This window comes from Ammospiza caudacuta, chromosome 4 (assembly GCF_027887145.1).
Source record: "Ammospiza caudacuta isolate bAmmCau1 chromosome 4, bAmmCau1.pri, whole genome shotgun sequence".
Classification (NCBI taxonomy): domain Eukaryota; kingdom Metazoa; phylum Chordata; class Aves; order Passeriformes; family Passerellidae; genus Ammospiza; species Ammospiza caudacuta.
Window position 1 is genome coordinate 55,473,540 of NC_080596.1, and position 25,679 is coordinate 55,499,218.

General features: G+C 43.0%; 1 protein-coding gene across 4 annotated transcripts in view; it reads right to left on the reverse strand.

The window, feature by feature from the left end:
• KLF3 (KLF transcription factor 3) overlaps positions 1-22,122 on the reverse strand; it is a 28,514-nt gene extending 6,392 nt beyond the window's left edge. Inside the window, exons 1-5 of one of the 4 annotated variants that reach the window (XM_058803853.1) lie at positions 21,608-22,122; positions 17,580-17,618; positions 9,739-9,838; positions 4,244-4,739; positions 3,269-3,419 (exon numbers count right to left, since the gene is read on the reverse strand). In XM_058803853.1, the coding sequence (XP_058659836.1) occupies positions 3,269-3,419; positions 4,244-4,739; positions 9,739-9,795 (704 nt within the window). In that variant the 5' untranslated portion in view covers positions 9,796-9,838; positions 17,580-17,618; positions 21,608-22,122. Of the gene's footprint in view, positions 1-3,268; positions 3,420-4,243; positions 4,740-9,738; positions 9,839-17,579; positions 17,619-20,518; positions 20,554-20,904; positions 21,001-21,607 lie in introns of those variants that run through there. The other 3 variants (XM_058803852.1, XM_058803854.1, XM_058803855.1) reach the window with 3 other exon arrangements.
• Between the last annotated feature and the right edge of the window lie 3,557 nt (positions 22,123-25,679).

Here is a 25,679-nt window from a genome sequence, read left to right on the forward strand (position 1 = left end):
GTGGCTTAAGAAGAAAAGATTTTTCTATGACCCCACAGCAGCAGGATGCAGATAACCGATGTGTGAAAACTTGAATTCTGTTACTGATTCTTTTCTTAAGAGCTAGGAGCTGGAAACTGGGAACCAAATTATCTTTCTTGGGTGGTTCTGTGACTGTTGGGTGATGTACTCTTCAAGTACACATTAAGTCTAGCTAAAAATATTATAATGGCAGGAAACCCCAGATGGTGATGTTAGCCAGAGACACACACACTCTTAAATAAGAAGGCAGGCTTCTAGCTTCCAAAGAAACAGCTCTCCAAAGCAATGCTCAGTTTCAATGCAGTTGCATACCAGTCTTTTTGGAGAAGCTCAGGCTTAGGACAGCAAACAGACTTGGTCTAAATTATTATGTGTGGAGGCTAGTCCTGGACATGGTAACATCTGGGAAAAGGGAGAAAAAGGATATTGGCCATACACCATTTGTGATTTAGGTTTTCAATCTGCAAGTGTCTGGAAAAAGCACTGAGAATGTCTCCTTTTCCCCTTATGGGAGAGGAGGCTGGCAAGACAACAGAATGTTATCAATAATCATATAGGGTGTGGCAGTTTTAAAAAATGGTCAGGGTGGTGTCAGAGGTAAATATGAAGTAAGTGCCAATAATAAAAGCACAGCCCTAATTCCTTCGTTCCCTCTTCCACAACTAGATGTAAGTTCATGTATGTACCATTTGGCACTATTCAATAGGTAAGAGTACCTTCTAAAAATTATGTTAAAACTTCAACAGCTTTTTCTTCTTTACCACAGACCACACTACGTTGACAGCGTGAGTTAGACTTTGAAACTTGCATGACAATATGTTTATGAGGCTCCTTATACTATTACCTCAAATTTGATTTCAGAAATAACTACAGTTACATCGACAATCAGACATACTAGAAAGTCCCACCATCCCCCCAGAAATGTCACCAACATTATTTTTATAGATAGACAGACAGATATAGATATCCAGATATAGATAGATATACTGCCAAAAGCTAACACTAAACCAAAATAAGTCACTTAAAAAGTCTTAAATAAGTCACTTCAGTGAGACTAAAGGTTTTCTATGCCCATTTAATGTAACTTAGGTGTCTGAACAGTACACTCTGGGCAACTGGAACCAAAGAATAGTGATAAAAAATTCAATGCCTAACTATAGCTCATAAAGCTGTGAGACAAAAACATTCTTTAAAAATAAAGGTTTAAGTATCTCATCTTGTAACTTGTGTGAGTTGTCTATGTAATTTTTTTAATGATAAAGGCAGTTTATAAATTTGTTTTGGACACAGCAGAATGTGAACTTGAAAGGGCTGGCTCCAGGAGCAAGAACTAGAGTTCCACAGGACAGCTACAATACAATTTAAGCTGTTACAATGCAAGGACAGAATGAACATCACACTCTACATGGGCAAGCAGAGCTGATGCTTAGGAAACATGGACATACAAATGTTTTCTGTAACAAGCTATCTACATATGATACCAAATTTTGTATTCTTTGCTCAGTGGATGGGTTTGCTGGGGAAACTACACCCATTGGGAAATAAATAATGCAAATCACTAATGCAGGTGACAAGCCTGCAGAAGTCTCAGCCCTGGAGGAAGGGTGTGGTACCAGCCAGGAACAGCACTTACTGGTTTGCTCTTGTTAAAGAGACTTAACAAAGACAAAAAATAAACTGAACCATTTGATAGTCCTGACCTAGCAGCATTTAGTTCCAGCTACATAAGGACCTGACTCCCTTGTGTGTCCATTATGGAAGGTAAGTTACTAACTAGTAAACATGCATGTTTACTATTTTATGTAATAAACATGTATAAGGTGATTTAAAAGAAACAGCATATCATTTATAACAGCTTGCTGGCAGCCAATTGCCAAGAGCCTGCAGTCCAGGAGGTGCATCCAGACTGTTTGAAGACAAGGAGGGGTGCCCACAAGAAGGCTGCTGTGGAATGCAGCCAGCCCTGGTGCTGTGGTGTGCTTTTGAACCCCAGGGCCCTCTGCAGGAGGACGAGGCAGCGTTCTGGAGGAAATACACGAGACCACCCATCCATCCCATGCTTTTCTTTCTCTCTCTGAACCAACTCACACTGGGTATGTGACTTGAAGCCCTCTTTCCCTTACTCTATGAGGTGAGGTCAAACACAACCACCTCAAGGATGACAGTGAGCAAGAGGGAAATGCAGAAATGGAGTGCGAGGTTCTGTGCTGTGAGCCCTGCTCAGCTCCCACCTTCAGCTCCTGCCAGAGCCACGCTGGCAGCCTGCCTGCCTACCCAGGGCACTGCCTGCTGAAGGATGAGCCTGGCTCTAGGTCATTCCATGGTTTTAGTAAGCTGACAGGATTTTCCCCAGAAAAACAGGAAATGGAAGGGTGCCCATGGCTCCTCATGAGAGGAGAACTGAGAATTTTTCAATGTTTTCAATTAAAAGGTTTATGCCCCAGACCTAATTTATTCTTCTGGTCCTTGTCCTTTCTTCTGCAAACAGCACTGTTTTAAAACCCATTAGATCTGTGACCCAGTTCATGCAGGGGCCCCAGTAACAGCTATGCCAGCACAATGAGTTAATACTGGGATGGAAAAAGTGGCTATGAGGGAAGAAAGCTTCAGAAACTTCAGTACTGAAGGTGCCTTCAGTAACTTCAGTACCTGAGGTGCCAAAAAATCACCCACAAAACAAAGGCCTCAGGTAAAAATGCAATTTCACTTATATGCACAGGACTTGTAAGGCTGAAGAGGTTCTTCCCACCAAGCAGGCAAAATTTTTGAAAAGACAAAGAAGTCCTCCAAGAAGAAAAAGTCACAACACTCATTTTAAAGAAAGGTATTTCAAGTAACATGAATAGAGATACCAGTATGAACTGTCTTTTAAGCTTCTTTCAATTTTGCTGCTGGTTTTACATAAGTAGGTTATCACTGGCTTATTGGGAGTCCTATTTTCAGTAAATTGTGGAATTGTAACCTGTCATCACTTTAGAAATGCATGATAGAAATATATATATATATATCTTATACCTTGCATATCTATTGCAAGGTATAAATATGTATCAACTCCTGTACTGCTGGAGAAGGGGGAAAAGAAAGTTGAAATCACGTTTCACAGTGGCAGTGGTGGGAGGGATGAATGTGTTTTATTACACATTCTAAAGCACAGCAACAATCTTTCCCACTCCTCAGAACTGCTAACTGCTGTAGTGAGCTGCTTTCCATTGCTCTGCTGATCTTGGGACCACTGTTAGCTACTTACTCTTGCAACATTACTTGCTGAGGAGACAATGAGGTCATCATTGGAGGTGACATTTGTTCAGGATAGAAGTCAGTCTTTGATGGTTCACTTCCTGGCTCTACTTTGATTGTTTTCTTCAGTGTGGGCTTCTCGTAAGACTCAATGACAGGCACTGTATGGCAGAAGGGAGGAGAGGGAAGGCAACACATAAAAATTATGAAGAGTTATGGAAATAAATAATATACAAAAAAACCTATAGTTAAAACAAATCCATCAGTTCTACATTTACTGTGACAATTAAATGCAAAATCTTTCAGTTTTAGTTATCTCCTGATAACTATGACTCAAAACATTTCTATTAATTTTCATCAGTCTGATGTTATTATCAGTCCAAATCTCAGTAGATCAATAGTTTATGTAGATACAAACAAGAGTAATGGAGCTGGTGAAGGGTCTGGAGAACAAGGCCTGTGAGGAGCAGCTGAGGGAGCTGGGATTGTTTATCCTGGAGAAAATAAGCTCAGAGGAGACCTCATCACTCTCTGCAACTGCCTGAAAGGACAAGAGGAAATGGCTTCAAGGTGCACCAGCGGAGGTTTAGTTTGGACATGAGGAAGAATTTCTTCCCAGAAAGGGTGATTAAACATTGGAATGGGAAGCCCAGGGAGGTAGTGCAGTCACTGTCCCTGGAGGTTCTTAAGGAAAGACTGGCTGTGGCACTTAGTGCCCTGGTCTGGTTGGAAAGGTGGTGTTGGGTCACAGCTTGGACTCTATGATCTCAGAGGTCTGTTCAACCTAATTGATTCTGTGATCCTATAACCTTGGTAAGTCTGGTAAAATATTTACACAACAAATTCTATGCCTGTTTATTCTGGAAGAACAGAAATTACTTTCCACTTCCTAAAATATCAACAACCCACAGAAACCAAGTGCTTGGATATTTGTCTTATTTTGTGGAGATGAGGCAGCATAAAAAGCAATTCTGACAACACCAACCTTGCATGCTACTTGGAGTTTCCATATCATCTGGGAGAACTGTGGACACCATGATGGGCTGCTGGAGATGGGGAGCATACATGAAAGGAACTGGCTGGACCACAACAGGCTGAATAACCGGAAGTATCCCAGGGCTCCTGAGTCCATGGCGTGAGAGAGCAGCGGCCATTACAGGAGGGATTGTTATTGGCATGGAAAGAGGCTGCACTCCTGGGGGTGACGGTGTGAATTTACTGAGAGGTGAGCTGGGGGAGGACAGAGTCAATCCAGGTGAACTTCTCCTGTGCACCGTCTGAAATTTTAGTGGGGAGGGAGAACTTCCAGTTGAAGGCGGTGAGCTCCGTTTATTTACCGTAAGGTCTACTGGCTCCATCTGGATCCCATTTGATAGTCCTTCAGGGCTGGAGTAGAATTTATTGTGCAACATACTTGGTGTAGAATAAATGACGCCGTATTTGTTTGGCTTCATTTGGTCCATGTAATTGGATGGGTATGACTGTCAGAAGGAGTGGAAAAGAAATACAGAAAATCAAATAATAAATCAACACATAGAAGCAGCTACTGCTGAAAAAGAAAGGCAGCCAATAAAACAGGCAAAATGAAAAAGTTTCAAGAAAGCACTTTGATGTAGTTTCTAAATAAAATGGAATTAAATAAAGCCTCAGATTCCCCTCACAGGAAGTTCAGTTCTGATTCACTAACTGTTTCAGAAGCAAGTAAGACAGATTATGAAAACAAATCTTCAAGGCTTATTCAACCACTTTTCTCCCTTTAAAATTGCCTGTCATATATTCACGCCTGCACATTTCTTAACTGACCTGGGAGATAATCTGCTGTGCCAAGCATGTAACTGTGTGCTAAGGATCATCAATTCTAGAAACAGGAGAGCTCAGCTGGGCTTAGAATTGCAAGTAATGGGTCCCAATCAACTGCTAAAGTAATTGAAAAACAATCACCACTAAAGAAGGAAATTATGAATTTGAACCCTACAATCAATACAAAATACTCAGCTGAACTATATAAGTCATGGATGAGTAACTCAACAGTGCAAAAGGTAAAATCTAAACCTTTCTAAATGATTTTTTGAGATATAAAGCAGTTAACAAGCCAGTGTAATTTTGGAAAATGAGTACAAAGGATAAACATTTGGTGTGCTGGAAGAATATTCCTGTTAGCAGCTAGCAGTTCCCATTACAATATAAACTCCAAAGAGAATCTTGACTATGTGACGATCTCCACAATTTAGTAATAATTTATATATTTATATATAGATATGTATGTATGTACACATGTATGATAAAACACACATATCTAGTGATTTTTGTGAACCAAGAAGTATTAGCATTAAAGCAGAGCGCAGTATTATTAAACAAATATCCAGACCAATACTGTATTTAAAAAACTGTTAAAAACTGATGTTGTTTACTAACAGCTAACTCACAATGGAAACTGATGTGATGCTCTAACACAAAAGTGAGACACAGAAAATGCAATGCACATAATTTTTTAGTTGTGTTGTCAATTTTTTGAAATAAAATGCTATCTTTGGATTTTAGGTAAGTAAACTAATAATAAAAAACTAATTACTTCCTTGGCACCAAAAGTATTTTGATGAGTGGGATTATAAATGTTCAAAATGGTATAAAGTGAAACATGAGAAGCATAAAACCATTGTATTTTTATAAAATTATTTCAATAACATTTCAATTATTTTTCTTCCTGGGGTGAACACTTCTGTCAATACATCTTCCTGGTTTCCTACCTCTGCCTTCCCTACGAGGAAACACTTGGTTCATTTTAAATGTCAATGGTAATGGGAGGTATTTTTGCAAAATGACACAAATATAATTTTCTTCTTTTCAGTTACTGTTTGAAACACTGAGTTTAAAAAATATTAAATTTTCCTCCTGCATTTGTAGCACTGTGATAGAACAACAAAGCTGAGTCCCTCAGTCCATAAAACATTCAAATAAAGCAGCACACAAAATGATGATTAATCTTCGACAGTAAATATTACATTAAAATCTCTGCAAGTCATATATTCTCTTTATGACTATTCTTACAAATTCCATCTATAGAAGCATTCATCTTTGATGGTAATTGGTTCATCAGAATTTTATTAAATGCCATTATTGCAAGAAGTACTGTCTGTAGACTTGCCAGAACTGCTGAGCCAAGCTATGAAATTATCATCTAAGTGATGGAGACCACTATATATTGATATAATTTAATATTTAACAGCATTTGGTATCTATTAAATCGGATCAAATTATGGGCATACCCAAAAAAATTTAACAGGTAAAGAACATTAAATACTTCTGTTAAAACTCCTGTTATTGGTTTACAGTAGAGAGTTCACCCAGCTTTAATTAACTGTTACGATTCCACCACTAAGCATCAGTGCATTTACAGTGCTGCAGGTTTGTCAGGGATGATCACAATGTCACTGCCTATGAACTTCTCTTCCATTGCAAGAATGCTAAAAAGGAAAAAGCTTGTCAAATGTAAATCCCCAGGAATGCTTTTGGCCAATGAGTCTATTAAAGAACAAGCATCCCTAGGTGTATCCTTATCCTGAAAACACCTGGTGGGAATTCAAGGAATAACTGTCTGGATGCTCACAGAGCTTCTGTATTCTTCGATGAGGGAGTGATGACGATTGTGATTGATTCTGGTGCACAGCCTGCAAAAGGGTAGAAATGCTGCTGGAGACTGGAGAAAAACTGTTTATTCCAATTCAAACAAAAAAGGAACTTGTTTCACCAAATGGTAACTGGTCCAAATGTTTAAAAAGTCCTTTAAAAAGTCCTAACAGCAAATAAGTAGTCCTGTAGGTAGGACTTGGATGACTTCGTCAGTAGCTCATTATATCATAATATATGTTCAATAATTCATTTCAAAAAATGGCATGAACTGTTGGTAGAGTGATGAAATAGTGTGGGTGCAAGCTTCAGTCACCTGAGAATATAGTTAATCCTTTCAGCCACACACCCTGAAATACAGTGGTGTCAAAACCATTACTAATTTCCTCCTACCCCTCCAACTACTGTGATGTTTTAGAGACACAAAGACTTCACACCTACAGTGTAAAGAGTACACCTACATTCAGAGAGAAGAGTGAGATATTCCCAAGAGGCTTAATTTAATTTGGCCTCTAATGATTCTATCAGAATGAAAGATGCAACACAAATAATCCTGATTGCAGATTTCCTAGTTATGTTTGCCCAGTCTGTTCTGCTCAGCGCCTCTCAACATCACACTCACAATTTCTCTCTCATTCCACCTCCTCAAAAGGTGTTCAGGAAAACTAACTCACTTTCTCATTTTCTCTCCATATCACAATACCTCCCTTTAGAGGTGTCTCCAGAGCAGTTTCTGTTGTGGCACCAGGGCTCCAAGGAAGCCACAAGACCAAGAAGGGCTGGGGAGCTCAAGGGTTTTGGGCTAAGCAGCCTCTGTGTGTACAGAAGCTGAAACACACATGGTCCTCAGCCTGAGGGAAAACAAAGTAGTGTCCAGTGAGGGAAACTTCACTCAGAAACCATACTTTCCTCTGGACTTTCTGCTTTTTCTTTTCTGCTTTTTTTCCCCTCGTGCAATGGCAAAAAGAAAAACGTACAGATGTGGTAAAATACTCTGAGTAGTCTTTGACAGCTGGTCAGAGTGATTACACTGACTTATGAGAAGACTCCAAAGGTCCAATGCCACATGCTATGGAAAGCACCACATCACTGGGAGAAGGATATGGTACAGAATAACCAATATCTGGAACTCCAGCCTCAAAATGCACTTGGCTCAGAAACACTCCGTTGTTTTTCCCACAGCAGTTTTTCCTTCAGCTGCTGGTCTGGGAAAGATTGCTCGCTCGTCTGCTGGTGAGCTTTTTGAGGGACTGACCTTGCCCATCTGGCAGAAGCACACAAACTGTTTGGGGCACTTGTGTGTCTTGTGCAGAGCCCCAAACCATTGCAGAACCTTCTTTGGGAGATGAAGGCAGATGTGCACAAAAGGTGACCCAAAAGACAGCAATGACACTCCTGTAAAACTGGCCTCTTTTCTGATTTCAACAGACACCATTAATAATCTTAGATTATAGCAGATAATCACCACTAATCTTAATACAGTTACACTGTAACTGTAATTAAAGTGACAGGCTGGCCAATACTAAAATTCTTTCTTGACCCAAATGTTGGAATTTGTCGTACTTTCAGTGACAGTTATTTTTCTATCATTACTCTTCAGCAAATACAGCCCACAAAAGTCAAACTGTAATTTTAAAATGCATATAAACTTAACTCCCAGAAGTGCTGTTAATAGCCCTGAAGGAATCAGACTGCTTAGAGATGCATTTAAATTTATGAAAATTACTCTTTATTTTAAATAAAACAGGAAACAATATTTTCACTGAAAGATGCCATTCAGAGCACAAGTTTAATGCACTCTAAGTTATGTACACTGACTTCACCCTTTTAATGGATTGGCCTTTCTAGGAGTGTGGCTTCATGTTACACTTAATCTGTTATTGCAGGCTAAAAGCTGAGAGGGGAGGTTCTCTCATGCTCCTCTCTCCCCTTGCTCTAACATTGAGCAGCTGCACAGAATGAGTCAGATCAGCTTCCTAATCTGACCAAAAAATGAGTATTTTTGGTCAGTTAGCAATTCTGACTATTCAGTGAGCTGATCCAAAGGTTCCAAATCATTCTAAGACCACACAATTCTTCAGTCACGCAAAGGAGACACAAAGCTGGTGAGGACGGAGCAAGGTTAAAGCCTTTCCTTTCAGCCTATATCATCACAATTCTCACTGTACTGCTCCCACCTACATGTCCCACTGCTGTTGTGTATCAGACTCTTCTCTGAGACGACCCTATTCTCTGAGTTCATGGAAAATTAACCCATTTTAAAGAAGTAAAAAGTGTAAGTAAGAGGAATGTCTCCTCTTCCCCTTTTTTCCCCCCGTCCTAGTTCTCATTTGTTCACTTGGTAAAGCAGTGCAACCAGTTTACCCAGCAAAAAGCTGGGTTGGTTTGGGTTTTTGTAGGATTGATTTCCTGCTGTTTAGAGCAGAGCTAGCCACAGGCACCTGTTACCACAACCAAGAGAAAAACAAAAAAAGGCACAGCAAGAAGCTGTTCACTTAGTTCAAGGGTGTAACACTGAAACCACAGGCCATTGCCACTTCACCATGAAGCGTGGCAAATTAATTTGAGCCCACCTCCACGAGCAGCATGAGCCACAGAGATGATATTTACAGAGCACTGGCTCAGGAACACAGGGACGCTCCCTCCTCTCATAGGCAACTGCTCAGGTTAAGGCAATAAATTAATAAACTACAGAAAGTTCTCCTAGAACGTGAATCTCATTGCACTAAGAGCAAAATAGAGCTTCACATGCTTTCCTAACCTAGTCCAAATCTTAATTACATCTCATTATGAATTTAAAGGTGGAAAAACTAGAGAGTCATCTTTAGGGCTAATATATTTGAAAAGTCTTACCACTGAAACAGGCTCCATGGCTTCTTGCTTGATAGGGACTGGGTCAAACATTAGCATCTTTTTTATTCACCTGTTCTGATGCCTCTGAGGTTCTGTCCTGCTGGGGAAAGACAAGGTATTAGAAAGCCATGGGAAATACCCAAATCAACTTTCTGAATTGTAGAGAATTTACTAGTTTGTCAGATTAATGTGAATATTTATCCATCTCTAACAGAGATTTTTAAATCTTTGAATTTATTGCACGATTTTTCTTTCCAAATTACTATTGAAACAAAGGGACATCTGTTCACTTTAAATGAAAGGCAAATTGAATTTTGTTGTGCATGTCAGCACACCAAGACCACAGAATTTTCACTTTCATTAGCTGTCAAGTGTTTTAACACATCAGAGTTTAGACCACACATTTCTCATCAGCATTACAACCTCAGAATAATCTTGTTTATACAAGTGAACTGATTCTGGAAAGGATCTCTCTTTCCTAAGAGTCCTAACAGAAACACTCAATAGATCACATACAGTGACACTGATAACAATGCCAAAAAAAAGGATTAAAATTCAAGACTAACTTGGACTACATTCAACATGCTACAATGACTTAACAGAGAAAATGCACCAGTTACTAGATATTAGTTATTATCAAGATAATAAATCAGTTATTAGATATTAGTTTTTATTAAGATAATAGATTTAGTGACAATTCAACAACTCTGTGCTAACAGTGCAAAATAAAAGCACTTTAAAGTGCTTTTATGCAAGCACTGCTTGCATTCTGTGAAATTTCAGGGTTTTTTTCCTACAGTGTTCAACCTTACTTGGCCAATCCCTAAATGCCTGAAATAAAAGTATTTAGCATAAAGCATGTCATAGCTCTCATACTACACATTTGCCATGGTCATCTTGGAAAGATACTGGGAGGGAAAGGAGATACCCATTCTGGGTAAAGCCATAAGGGTACACAATGAAACTAAGGGGGAGCAAAGGGAATTTGCTCACAATGACATTGAGATGTTGCCAGGCTGTTTATAAATCACTTGAGTTATACATTATATGACTGGTGCCCTGCCTGGGGGCGGCACGACCTGGTTCAAGAGCGAGGACAGAAGCAAATGACACAAATTCAATGTGGCCGGTAGATGGCACTGGAAAGGAGCGAATACAGCCATACTCCAGCGCCGGCAATTCACCCCCTTCAGCAGGACAGGCTGAAGGCTCACCAACACATTCGTACCTGTGGCTGGGAAATTCTCCCAGAAATGTAAATGAACATTTAAAGATGTACCTGCTCAAATTAAAACAATTCTAACAGGCCTATGCTAATGAACAATTGTGCAGTTAGCATGTGTTTATAGATCAAAATTTGTTAAGAGAGACAGCATGAGTTGTTACAAGTCTACCATTAGTTATTCAGGTACATAAAGTTTAAAGACTTTTGGAAATACATTACAAGAGTGTGCGCTTTGAATAATGGAAACAAACAAGTCTCAGAGTAAATTATAGTATCTTCATAATTCACCTTATAAAAGATGAAGGCCTGACAAAAACGAATTGCAAAACTAAAGTGAAACAAATGATGCAGCTAAATGAAATTTCCAGTTCAGTATGTAGTTTTAGTTTTGGAGCAGTGGTGTAAGATAGCACTATGTGCTGAAAGTTGTGGTAATTCCGTAAATACCTTAAGAATGTTCGTGAGAAGGTTCTTAATTTACTATTTTCTTTGAATGGTTATCATTTAGATAACTGTTACCTAGTTATCTTTCTCAGGTTTCAACAAGTCACATAGCTAGAACTAATGTTTCAGAATACTGACTTCCCAGAAATATATCCACATATCTCTGCATCACCCATATTCTCACACATTCATCTGCACTGTGAAAACAGAGAAGTGCTTTTAGACATGAGAAAAGTTTACAGTAAAATGGAGTCACTCAGAGCTCCTATATAGGAATTTGGAACTAATTCCTTTCAGGTTTCCAGAAACTTTTGATTTTTAGCTTCTATGTGCATAGATAAAGTAACACACCAGTTTGTACTTTAGTGAAGGAAGAAAGGAAAGAAAGAAGAGAAATAGAGGGAGGGAGAGAGGGAGGGAGGGAGAGAGGGAGGGAGGGAGGGAGGGAGGGAAGGAAGGAAGGAAGGAAGGAAGGAAGGAAGGAAGGAAGGAAGGAAGGAAGGAAGGAAGGAAGGAAGGAAGGAAGGAAGGAAGGAAGGAAGGAAGGAAGGAAGGAAGGAAGGAAGGAAGGAAGGAAGGAAGGAAGGAAGGAAGGAAGGAAGGAAGGAAGGAAGGAAGGAAGGAAGGAAGGAAGGAAGGAAGGAAGGAAGGAAGGAAGGAAGGAAGGAAGGAAGGAAGGAAGGAAGTGTCGGAAGGAAGGAAGTGTCGGAAGGAAGGAAGTGTCGGAAGGAAGTGTCGGAAGGAAGTGTCGGAAGGAAGGAAGTGTCGGAAGGAAGGAAGGAAGGAAGTGTCGGAAGGAAGGAAGTGTCGGAAGGAAGTGTCGGAAGGAAGTGTCGGAAGGAAGTGTCGGAAGGAAGTGTCGGAAGGAAGTGTCGGAAGGAAGGAAGGAAGGAAGGAAGGAAGGAAGGAAGGAAGGAAGGAAGGAAGTGTCGGAAGGAAGTGTCGGAAGGAAGGAAGGAAGTGTCGGAAGGAAGTGTCGGAAGGAAGGAAGTGTCGGAAGGAAGGAAGTGTCGGAAGGAAGGAAGGAAGTGTCGGAAGGAAGTGTCGGAAGGAAGTGTCGGAAGGAAGTGTCGGAAGGAAGGAAGGAAGTGTCGGAAGGAAGGAAGTGTCGGAAGGAAGTGTCGGAAGGAAGTGTCGGAAGGAAGTGTCGGAAGGAAGGAAGGAAGGAAGGAAGGAAGGAAGGAAGGAAGGAAGGAAGGAAGGAAGTGTAGGAAGGAAGGAAGGAAGGAAGGAAGGAAGGAAGGAAGGAAGGAAGGAAGGAAGTGTCGGAAGGAAGTGTCGGAAGGAAGGAAGTGTCGGAAGGAAGGAAGTGTCGGAAGGAAGGAAGTGTCGGAAGGAAGTGTCGGAAGGAAGTGTCGGAAGGAAGTGTCGGAAGGAAGTGTCGGAAGGAAGGAAGGAAGGAAGGAAGGAAGGAAGGAAGGAAGGAAGGAAGGAAGTGTCGGAAGGAAGGAAGTGTCGGAAGGAAGTGTCGGAAGGAAGTGTCGGAAGGAAGTGTCGGAAGTGTCGGAAGTGTCGGAAGTGTCGGAAGGAAGGAAGGAAGGAAGGAAGGAAGGAAGGAAGGAAGGAAGGAAGGAAGGTTGGTTGTTCTAAGTGAATGCAATGATGCTCATCCTTTGTGTAATTTTTGTAACTCTAAAACTGTATTTTCTTCAGTTCAAGAATTACTCATTCTAACCTTTTGCTCCAAGAAAGTGTGTGAAAAGACACTTGATACACATTTCACGTGTCGTGCTACAGATTTCAGTGTTTCCTGTGATAGCTCTAAATCACTGTGCAGGAATTAAACTGACATAGACAACAGGAAGTGTACTACCCTGAACAAAAGTGAAAAGTAATTCTCAATCTTTCCCAAGTGCAGTCATCTAAGAACAGCAGAGGAAAACTTTACTTTTATGTAAATTTACTATGCTGCACCAGAGTACAGGAATCAAGCACTTCATCATGTTACTCTTAAGCAGGTTTCTTTTTCCCATTTTATAGTCACAATTTTCAAGAACAGAAAATTAATTAAGATGCAACACTTGGTCCTGTAGGATTGCTACAGTGTCAATACAAGTCAGCTTTGGATCTGACATTTAAAATTTAGCTCAAAATGATGTATTTCTAAGGCTATAAATAAACTCACTAAAGACTCCTCTTTGTATTTAAAAATAATGCTCAAATTGAAAGCTTGGACCACACTCGTGAGCAAATATGTGCATGTACACTCACACACAAATAAAGAATGGTACTACTAAGAAGCAGGTAGTTTTCCCCAGTATATTTGTAAAATCATGCCTATTAACTCAAAACTTCTCAGTCTTTCTCTCCTAAACATTTGAGAAGGGGGCAATAGGGAAGGTCAATAGTCTTATCTGTTTCTATTACAGAGGAATGAAAAAACAGTTGGGTTCTACTTTACAGAGTGATTTCAGAATCTACTTGTATGAAGGCCTGCAAACTGTTTAGTATATACAAATAATTTCTGGAAAATAAAAATACCATCCCTCATTCCTGAGTGCTCAGGAAAAACTGGTGAGGTGACAACAACATATTCATGCTAAATGTATTAAAAATAAGAACTTCTGTCTTTGACTTTATTAGGTAAACTATTTTGCATTAAAGGGTTTTCTCATGCGAGGTAAAAGAATTTAATATGAATGTAATCTGAAACTAAATAATTAACTGCAATCTGGTAAGCAAACATTCCACCCTCTTTTTTTTTTGCTCTCCCTCTTTTTTTCTGCTAACAAGCCACCCAGTTTTACTTTCCTGCCTCCTCCCATTCACTCCACCCAGTGGATATCTGCCAAGTCAGTCCAACTTGTCCAAACAGGACCTGGCTTTTGATAAGATTTTGCTCACACCCTGTACTTCAGAAAGACAAATGAAGCAACTGGGTTTTGTATGCAAATAGGGACAGGTGCAAGGTAAAGTCCAGGCAAAGTCCCTCAGTATTCCCCTATCTGAAGTCCAGTGAGGACAGCAAGCCAGAAACCACACAAATTCTGTCCTTAAGATCCAGTATACAGCAAGGCATCCATTCCAGGAGGGAAGTTAATTATCATTAGAGCTCATCACCTTGTCAGGATTGAACACTTGTCAATATTAACTTCCTGACAGGTGTACGGTTTATTGGTTCAGAGACATAATTAAGATTAAATGAAAGCTGAAAGGTACTTAAACGTGTATTCTGACAATATGGATTATTTACCCTGGATGAAATGTGCAAAGTGGTTAAAGAATGCACTCATACTTCACATCTGCACTGCAGAGCAGCTGCAAAAGGGCAACTGCCAGTGCAGCTACTCCCAGCAACCCTGCACATTTACCTTCAAGGTCCACCAACTCTGCAGACCTGTTATGAAAGGAAAGGGTGGGGTGGAGGACCAGTTTTGACTGTGCACGTCCAACAACAAAGGTTTGTTCTAATATAAAGCCTGTGCTCTCATGAAATACCTGGAAGAGCAGCCCATGACTGACTTTTGCTGCAGACAGGGGTGCAGACCATATACTCTGACCCTTTTCACTCTGCCTGAGAACATATACCAGGTTGTTTCCTCAATCTTTGTGCCCAGAGGGAACAAAGAAATGCTGCCCCATGTACAGCAAGTTTTTGTCTAGAAGCTTCAAGGTATGATTGTTATTGTCAGTATAATTACAGAAAAATGTAATGCTATCTGCTAAATTAGCACTGCATGAGTGCCCTCTGCAAGGAACTGCAGCTCCTGCAGCACTGCTTGAATCCAGCAGCAAACATTATCACATTGCAAAAGCTCTTCAGTCCAAGCACTCTGGGACTCAGACCTGTTGCTCTGAACCTATGATTTCTGTGAACCTCAAGTCAAACTTCCTCTGATACAAGGGAGAAACAACAGTATCAGAGGATTCTCCACTGATGAAATCCAAAAGGGAAGGGAGGTTTTCTCAACCCAGGTGAAAAGCTGTCTTCAGTGGAACCTCCAAAGAGTTTGACAGAGAGGAACCAGTTTCTGAGACAAACATTCCCTGGAGAAGGTAAAAAAGCTGATTTCCAGAGCTCATAAGGTATTTGCACTTTACTGTACCAGTTGCTCATCAAGACCTCAGTCAGCAAAAGTGTTTCTAATGTTCCATTAACTTTAATGGGAAGTAAGCAAGTGCTTAACTGCACTTGACCCCAAAATAGCAGCAGACAAAGAAGCTCTCCAGCTCAGCCCAGCAGTCAGACTCAGCCAAAGCACCAAAGGTCCAGATGTGGTGCTGTGGGAAGAGACCAGAGCAGCCAGACCATGAGGAACAGAGCAGAAGGAGAATCAGGAAGAACCAGCATGCCAAGAAAATGTTCTACTGATTAACAGCTTTCTGTGTTTATTTGCTGGATTTCCACTGGGTAACAATAATAATTGTTGAAAAAGTTAGAATATTTTGTAAAAGAAAATGGTACCTAGGCAAAAATTTTCTCCTTTAAGTTTTATTGATAGGCATTAAGAAAAAGAGCATTTCTACAGAATTCTGGTATTGAGTATTTCAAACTCCATTTGTTTCTTAGCAAAGACTTGAAAATCTTTCATCTTCCTCCTTTCAGGACTGCAAGCAGGCTGAAAAACTTGTGGTTTGTACAACTTGTGCATCAAAACTTTGTTGATGTCACCTTTTTTGACCTGGAACTGCTTTGACATGTAGCTGACCAATTAGTATTTCCATTAAATTTCTGCTAATACTGTTGCAGGCTTTTTTAAGCCATGTGTCTGGAAATGGCATTCTTGTATGTAAAAATCTCGGGAAAAAATGTTTTTGAAGTGCTTGTTAAGGAAATACCTTCTTTACCAAGGAAAAATTGAGCCCATGTAAACTCGGTTCAATCTTCAGTTGTATACTCAGGGAATCTAAGAGGAGAACCTCTTGAGGCACCTCCATTAGACAATATTCTCCCTTATCAGGGCAGACTGCTGTCTGGTTTCCTGTCTCAAGCTACTTCTTAGAAGGAGAAACAGTCTAGTAAGGATAAAAGATCAGACTTTTGAAAACAAATGAAGTATGTGGAATGGTATGATAATCTTTCCCTTCCAAACTGAGCTTCGCTTTTCTTGTTGTGCTTTTCTTAAGAGGTTAATTTTTAAGATAATTTGAAAAGAGAAATATTAAACCATTTAATTGTGAGGGGAAAATGACAGAAAATACTGTTCTCTTATGAGAAGGGTTCTGCTATTTCAGGAAACGTGAAAAAGAGATTCAACATTTTTATAGCATGGCAAAGAAAAGAAAATCTAATCCTAGAAAAAGGAAGTATACATTTAAGAATAACAGCCTAAATGATAGATTTGAACAAGAATCCAAATACAGGGCAAATGGTGATGAACTTCCATGAACCTATGGAAATAAAAAAAAAAACCCGAAACAACCAGGAAAAAGAGCTGGACAGTGTAGTGAGTACAAATGTGACAGTGATCAAAGTAACTTAGACTCTTAAAAGAAAAAGTGGAAACTCTGTCATGTCTTCATGGATCAAGCTGGTTGGTTGGTAACACACATGGACTGCATGACAGACAGACCATGCATTTGGTGGGAGGGTTTTTCCCTTCTGAGTTAGTTTACTATTTAAAACCTGTTGGAGCTTTGTCTTTCCATTTGGCTGATCTACACTTACACTTTCTTCCCCTGGGAGATATCACCTACAGCTACAAAACCCTCTAAGGAAGCTTTGGCATCAAGTGACTGCTTCACAGGGAAGAGTTAAAGCTCTCCTAAAACCAGCTCTGCCAAACTTCATATTCTGGATTGGAAGCAACTAGCCTCGGAATGAAAACACAAAGATTGAACGCTGACAGCATAAAAGAACTCTAAAAGACCTCCTGTTAGCGGTGTTAATTAATATTTAAAAGTTGGTTTACAAAAATTATTATAATTTTAACCTCAGTCCCCTATTTTACAGAACTTCTGGCTACAAAAAGGTGTGAACCACAAAATTTACTGCATTTATTATACAGCAGTTTCCAATATTAAACACAGTTAAATGCAACTCTTTTTCTCTGTCATTGGGAAAAAAAGATTAACTGTTTGAAATCTTGGGCAAATTAACAGTACAAGAATTAAAATATATAATTGTGTGCTAATGGATAAACTCCTCCATGGTGTTCTAAAACAAACAGAAATAACAACAAAATAAAAACAGCTGAGAGCAACACATTAAAATAATCAATAAACAACTTACCAAAACGGTGCAGCCAAATACTTCTTTTTATCTGGATTTCTGAACAGACAAAAAACAGTTTGCTGTTAATTATGTGCACGCAGTCCAATAAATTTTTTTTCACATACAATTAAGCTCTGAAAGAAGTTTAAAGTGTGTACTTAGATACTTCCTAAAGATACCTTCAGTGATCTCAAACAGCTAACTTGTAGCATCCAGAAGAGCAAGAGCAGGAACTAAAAGACTACTTTAAAAATGACTGGAGGGGGAAAAAAAAAGGAAAATGAAAGGGTGGAAGTAATTCTGTGTGTACAGTAACCATGCATATTCCAGGCCATAAGAAACACAGAAGAATAAATATCTTGCATTTTCATCCAGGGCACACTGAAGTTAATGCAAGTTTTTCTCTCTATTTCAATGAGCTCTGGCCCATTTGCTCTTCTGTCAAAGTAACAGAAAGATTTATGTTTTTCTCAATTTCCTCTCAATTTCTCACTATGTCTGCTGCAACAGGGTGAGGGGGAAAGATAAATATAAAAACAGGAGTAAAACAATTACTTTTATGCCTTCAAAAATGTAAAATGTGGGACAGCAGTACTTATTAATGTCAAAGAAAAGTTAGACAGCAGTGCCTCATTTTCTGTATTACATCTGGAAGACAATGAACCTTCTAGCCTGCATAAGGGGAAAATACTAACTTCTTTTGAGATTTTGAAATACAAAGTGCTCATAGTGAGCCATTCAGGTTGAGCAAGGGCTGAAGTCAAAACCTTCTCATAACTACAAGCCTACAGAAGTGGTCTTTCTTCTCACATACACTCTTTATACATCAGTGCTACTCTGTGACTTTAATGGAGCTATTCCAGATCAGCTGATGAGCAAGTGAGAGCAGAAAACTGGCTCACAACTTTCTGGAGACCTGAGTTCAAGTCTTCAGCGAACAGAGCTCAGAACTCCAGTTCACCCCCAGAAGCGCATTGGAGTGGAAGGGGCGTGTTAAAGGTTAACTTGGAACCCTCGTTATGACATAACACAGGCATCTTAAGCAATCCCGAGTGTGTAGAGACATGATAACTCATCGGGTGGGGATTGGGAGTTGAGGGGCAGTGACAAGGGGCCTGGGCAGGCTACCGAACTGCCAGAAAACAGCCTGAAACAGGAAAGAGCACCACATATGCCACTTGGAATGTGTGACGCAAACCCCAGCCTTGAAACAAAGAACAGGAAACAGCTCTGCTGGCTGCGCTGGGGAGAAAGCACAGAGAAACATTTAGGCGGCCCTCCCTGACCCTATATTCATGAGCAGCTGGAGTCTTTTAAAACAACAGTGGGTGGAGGTGTTTGTTCATTGGGTGTGAATAAAAACACTGTCCTGATGCAGGGGACCTGCCCTATTTACAAAGAGGCTCTCTTAACATGAGGGAGCAGGAGATTTTAAGACACCACAGGTCAGGAGGATTTGCTGAAACCTTCCCTTAGACCAGGTGGTTTATTACTGTATTTATGCCAGTAGCTAAACAGAGCTCTAGCCTCAGGACATCAGAGGCAGCACCCAGCCTGGCAGAAGCACCTTCTTCCCTGAGAGAGCTGGGGGATGAGAATTGCAGGAAGGATTTCTAAAGCTTGGGGCTGCTTCTGGACAGTGGCTCACTCACGCTCAATACTGCTCCATAGCTGGGCACCAATGTCACTCACAGCACCCAAGAATATTTTTCTAAGCCTAACACATCCCTGTTTTCATATGCACTCAGACTTCACTTCAGAATCTGATTTCCCACAAATTTACTACTTTTATTTTTGAAGCACCACATAAAAAGCTGAATAAGTGAAGCTGAAGCAGAGGAATAGCACAACTTGTCTAGATTTCATGCAGTAGAATAACTTCAACACTTGTTATCCTTCAAAGCTGTGGGTTCAAATACTCTTTCTTCTCTTAGATACCTTGCATCAGTTATTTATACACCATGGGTGGGACATCTAATATTATCCAATGTGAGAATGTTACAGCAAAATAGGTGGATGAGTACCACAGCAACACCAATGAATGCTGTGGGGTTCCAAGGCTGGAGTTTAATAATGAACACGGGGTAAAAACTGGCTAGTACACCACCTACACAGCAAGGTGTGAGTTTTATGCCGATATTATCAGTTCCTTACTTCTTCATACTGAATAAGTGCAAATACAGGTAATTTGGTGATTGTATAACATCTTTATTATCACTGAGTCTTCAACTCATCTCACTCACACATCTTTATTTATATGAAGGCTTCTCTTTTGGCTAAACAGATGGTGACTGGGTCAAATGTTCACAGTACTTAAGGGCTCCCTCGCAGCTCGGCAACTTGGAGGAAGTTTTGCTTGGATTCTTAGTACAGGGAAAGACCATTTAGCATTCTTGCCTGCCTCCACCCCCTCACCCTTACCCCCAGTGTCTCTTGTGATCCGTACCACAGCTATAACAGCAAGTGCAGGGAAAAAAAAAAAACAACCCAGAAACATTTGCCTGCTTGTAAAAAAAAGGCCACTCAAGTCAGCTTTGGGTTTTTTATATTTCAATACTAGGTAGTAACAATAAATTCCTAAAAATACAAGGTGAAAGCTGTGAAAAAAGCTAATTTGAAATAAGTGTCTTCTGGGTCAAGTGAGATTATCAAATCCAGATATAAGTCATCTCCCACAAGCACCAGCTACTCATGTGATTATCACACCGGTATCTTAAAAGTATTTGATGGAAAGTCACTAGTCAGAAGACATGCAAGTCTTTCTTTTCAATACAGGTAATGTATATTTATGAATATTAGTTTAAATGAAGTCAAGTCTTCAGAGCTCTCCTATCAGCTACTCAAATTCAGCTTTTCCCAACAATTAAACCTTCAGAGTTCAGTTCCACAAACAGTGACACTTCCTGAATTCTCAAAGGCGAGGAAGTGAATAAAACTGGACCACGCATGTACAGTACCTGAAGCAAAAGGGAAGTGCACAGAACATCTTTAAGGCATTTTTTAATGTAACTCCTGAATGACCACTTAAGCTATTCTGCACTAGGTCTTTCTCCCGAGCTCCAGAGAGGTGCTGTGCTCTCCCAGCGCAGGCTCGCCTTGCTAAGCCTTCCTTTGCCAGGGCTCCCCTCGCTGTGCCAGGCACTCACCTGACAGCCGTCCGAGGCAAGTAACTCCTACTCCCATTTCGGTTAAAAAAATAAATAAAAAAAAAATTAAAAACCAACCAAACAAAAACCCTAAAAAAAAAAAAAAAAAAAAAAAAAGAACACCAACAAAAGACATCTAGCAAAGGAAAGGTTATTTTTAACTCCACACTTCGCTGCCGTGCTGTCCCACGTTTTACCTTCGCCTGCATGGCGGCCAAGCGGTGCTAAGGTGACGTGACAATGCGAGGGGCAGGCTTCAGGAGCCGATTTAATCCTAGACTTCACCAGGAGTTAAACAGGGGCCGTGGCGCTTGCCGATCCGCTCCGGGAGGAGCACGGCCCAGCCGCCAGCTCCTGCCCTGCCAACTACCGAGCGAGCCCGCTATACTTGCCACCTCGGCTTGGTCGGGCACTGTATCCCGCCGGGATCCGATGGCACTTCAGTCTCTGCCCGAAGTCGCGCCCGTCCCGCCCCGGCGAGAGGCCAGGGGCCGCGGCCGCGCAGGGCGGGAGAGCGGCCCCGAGGGGCGGGCGGCCCACGGGCCCTCCCGCCGGGGACAGGGCCGGGGACGGCGCCCGCCGAGCGGCCCCGCCGGCCACACAGGTGCGCTGCCCGCCGGGCGGACAGCGGCGGCCCTCGGCCTCCGGCTCCCGCCGGCCGCACAGCGAGAGTCCCGGGGTACCCCCGCGGCGAGCTCTGCTCCCCATTCCCCGCAACCGCGGCCTCACGGAGACCCAGTTCCCGCCACCCCCGGCGTGGCTGCGGCTCCCGCGGCATCACCTTGCCGCCTGGGGCTCCGCGCTGCTCGCAGCGCCGGGAAAACTTTCCTCCTCCGGCACCTCCATCCCGCAGTCAGCAGCACAGCCCGGCCCCCGCATTACCCCCGCCCTCACACTTACGCTCGGCAGGCGGTGCGGAGCGCGCCGCGATTTTCCGTCGGCTCCCGCAGCGCCGGGGGTCGCGATGGGCAGCGGGGGCGCTCCGGTGGGACCGAGGCGCGAGGCCGGCGTGTCCCGCGTCCCCGCGGCTAAGGAGCCTCGGTGGTGTCTCCGGGTCTGTGTGCGAGGAGGAGCTGCCCGCTCCCGCCCTCCGCCCGCTCGCCTTCCCCCCGGGCTCCTGGCACCGGGCCGCGCTGTCACATGACGCCGGCGCCGCTCGCCCTGCCAGGCTCCCCGGGCCGGCGGGGTGAGTGGCGGTGGGAGGGTCACGGCAGGGAGCGCGGCCGGGCGGGTCCCCGCCCGCGGGGTGGAGGCTCCGCTGAGGGGCCGGGGCGAGTCACCGCTCACAAACAGCCGGGCACGCACTGACTGCGTGCCCGCCCTGCCTCTCGGGGGCAGACAGCCTCGCACAGACACTAATTATCCCCAGCAGCCCGGGGAGGAGAGGGGAGGGGAGCGGGGCCGCCCCACCGACAAACCTGCCGGTCCAGCTCCTCCTCCCCGCCCGTGTGTCAGGCAGAGGCGTGCACCTGGCAGCGGCCCTGCGGCAGGGCGCACCCCTCCCTGCTCCCCTCCCTCCGCGTCCACCCCGGCCGACCTGCGGCGGCAGCAAAACAACAGCAACACCCAGCGCCCGGGGGGAAGGAAGGGAGGTGCTCACGCTGGGCCGCTGCCGCCGAGCTGGCTTCGCCGGCGGGGGCTGGGAAAGGGCGCGGGGCGGCGCGGAGCCGGGCGGCGGCTCCCGGCCCTGCCGCCGCGGGCTGCCCGCGCCGCGCCCCGGCGCGCCGGGGGAGGTGGCGGGGCCGGGCGGGGCGAGGGCTGGAGCGCGGCGGGCGTGGGGCAGAGGTGTCGGCCCGGCTCCGCCCCGGCTTGGCGGCCGGCCCGCCGGCACCGCCGGCTGCTGAGGCCCGTGCCGGGGTGGATTTTATGGCTGCGCTCAGCCCGTCGTACCTCGGGTGCGCTCCCGCCGGAGCAAAAAGGGGCCGGCGGGGAGAGGCGCTGCCAGCTTGCCTCGACACGACCCCCGTCGCCAGAGGTGGCGATCCCCTCCCTCCCCCACCCGTGCCGCCCCTGCCTGCCCAGCCTTGCGTCTGGCACCGGCCCGGGGCAGGTGTGTGTTCGTGACCCGGCCCGCCCCTGCTCCGGGCTCCGCTCGCCGCGGGAGGGACCGCGCTGCCCCGGGGGCCGCTCCCGGCGCGGGGATGCGGGGTGCGGGATGCGGGGTACGGCGGGGCGCCGGTTCTGCCCCGGGACTGCGCTTGCTGCTAGAGACAGCTTGCAGCGGAGCGCACTGCACGCACCCTCTGTAAAATGCGAGGCACTCACAGCCACAGAAGAAGACCGAGGGACTTCACTGGCAGCAGTACTTTTTAAAAAATGTATCTTGGCTGACTGTATCGTTTCTACTGGTTAAGGAAAACTGCTTCCACTTATTTACTGAAATATAGTGCACTTACAACGATTGTAGTGTGCCGTATGAAATCATGTTCTCTCCTTACTGATGTACCTAACCATGAGACCAAGGAAGAGGCAAATGCTGTATTTGGCAAGGCCCTGTCCAGTGCTAATGGCATGGACAGATGAAAAGCCAGTTATACATCCTGTGGATAGACAGGTTACCCGGCAAGTCTTCATTTATGCTTTGTTTTGTGGGTAAATTCAGTGGAAGGGGCCGAGTATTTCTGGCTCTGCAGAACCAGTCTATGTATATAACTGTCTTAATAGGACCCTAGTGTAACACACCTGTTTGTATGTTTGGGTTGAAATTTCTGTTCGTTTTGAGTCTAATTGACCCAGTCGATAATGCTGTAAAAACAAAGCAAAGAAGGAAGGGGAAAGAATGGGGAAAGTATTTTCAAACACAGGGCTGTGCATGCATGTCTTTATTCCTAGGATGTTTTAATAAATCCCTTTACTTAGCTTGCTTGTCTGTATGGCTTTTAAAAAGCAAATTAAGACACCAATCTGAAGCCCTGAAGGGTATGACTCAGTGACATAACAATAAATTGTAGTATCTCCTGCTAAGTAATTACACCATATCATGTCAAAACAAGGTATTGTTGAAATACTATCATGTAGCTCATAAAGTGTCGTTTTTTTATTATAAGCCTATAAAATAAACAGAATGCTGTGTTACACACATGGGTGCAAAATATTCCATTAGGGCTGTGAAAAGGTGCTGGTGTAGTTTTCTTGCAGGAATATGCTCAAGATAAAGTAGGTATGTCCCAGTTTGCATTCTTTTATTCTGGGAACTAGCAGAGGTTAAACAGCAACTGAAACCCTTAGGTCAGAGGCAGAGCTGTTCTGATGTCAAATTGTGAGAAAGGCCAAAATATTTAGTAGTAGCCAGCATGCTGCTCCTGGTGAAGTCACTGGCTTTTCTTGCTATCATCTAGCTCTGGCCTCAGATGAACCTGTTTAATCTGCTGTAATTTTACTGTCTTCTTGTGAAGTGGCAGAGGAGAGGGAGGATTGAGAATGATGCTTTTGCACTGTCAAGACTGTATACCTTTCACCATTTTGTTGCCTTCCTGTGTTTGTTTTTGGTAAGTCCAAGTTCTGAAGGTAGCAGAATCTTACTGATTTTAGTGGGAATTGAAAATCCAGAAGGGAGAAGCTGGGAGCAGAGAGTCCTTGCCATCTGGTTAGCATACCCAGCAGTTTTAACCATGCCTGGAAGTGTTTCTCGATCAAAGGATGGGTTGATGGCAGCCCTTAACATCTTCCAGCACAACACCTCTTCCATCTCTGCTCTACCCATCATCCCCACAGAATGACTTCTGTCTCAAAACAGAAGGAAGAGAAGTGCTGTGCAAGTCCTTGGTATTGAAAAAGAGAAAGAATGCTGCTTGGATGTCCTTTGGTTTGTAGCACCTGCCATGAGCCCTTGCAACAAGATGGAGCATCTAACATGATGGGGCCTTGAGGATCCATAATCCCAAGCACTAGGAAGAGTGTTGGCAACATGTTACAAGTTTCTGATGTAAGCAGACAGGAGGTGTTACCTAGAGCGTGTTGAGGGGAAGGTATGGAAACCTGGTGTGAACAAATCAGTATTAAAATGTTAAATGAATGGCTATAATATGTTCAGATGTCTGTTGAAAGACCATATCCAGCCATTTGTTGAAATGAACCCTTGCTACATTCAGCCAAATTGACATTGTGATAAATGTGACTGTTCTGTCATATTTATGACAAATTCTACTTCCCAAAATCAGTTAAAAAATAAAGGAAATACTTAAGAGTTCTGTGTACTTTTTCAGTCCTTAATTCAACTTCAGGTTATGAGGTGAATTGGAAGTAATTTGCTGGATCCAAGCAGTACAATTGTTAAGCTGGCATTTCTTCCAAGTTGTTCTGTGTTACAAAATGTGCTCTATATACAGTCAGTGAGTGATACTTATGCAGGGAAAATGTCCACTGCAATCAGTGGGTTTTTTTCCTTAGTCTACACATACATGTTTGAGGGATTTGGATATCTGTGTATAAACTTACTGTGTTCTGCAGAGTTTCAGGTCAGATAGTCACATCTCACTGAACAGCTGCTGGAAGGAATGAGGGAGAGATCATCACCTAGCCAGCAATACTCATTACTTTTGTTAAACACATTTCACATTTTTGAAGAACCATAAATTTTACACTTAAAATGCTATTAATTTATTGCACCCCAAATGTTTAATCTCCACAGTATAGTGATGATACATGCTATAAGTCCAAGTTGTTAAAAATATAGTAGTTGAGGCAGTAAGAATTTGAATTGAAGCTTACATTACTTAAAAGCTTAGGTATGTTTATGCTGCAGTGATGTACATACCTGAGCTGGTTTAAAGTCAGCTGGGGAACTGGTAGCAATCTGGCTGTGGCAGTGTGGACCCTGTAGCTATCTGGAAAACATGCCCAAAAAGCTGGGTAAATACTTGAGTGGTTAGGCTGGCCCGAACTCAATGGCCAGACTACTACCAGTGCCCTAGACAAGTAATTTAAAGCTTGCCTGGCAGTGTGTCCACAGCATTGCAGTCACATCACTTGT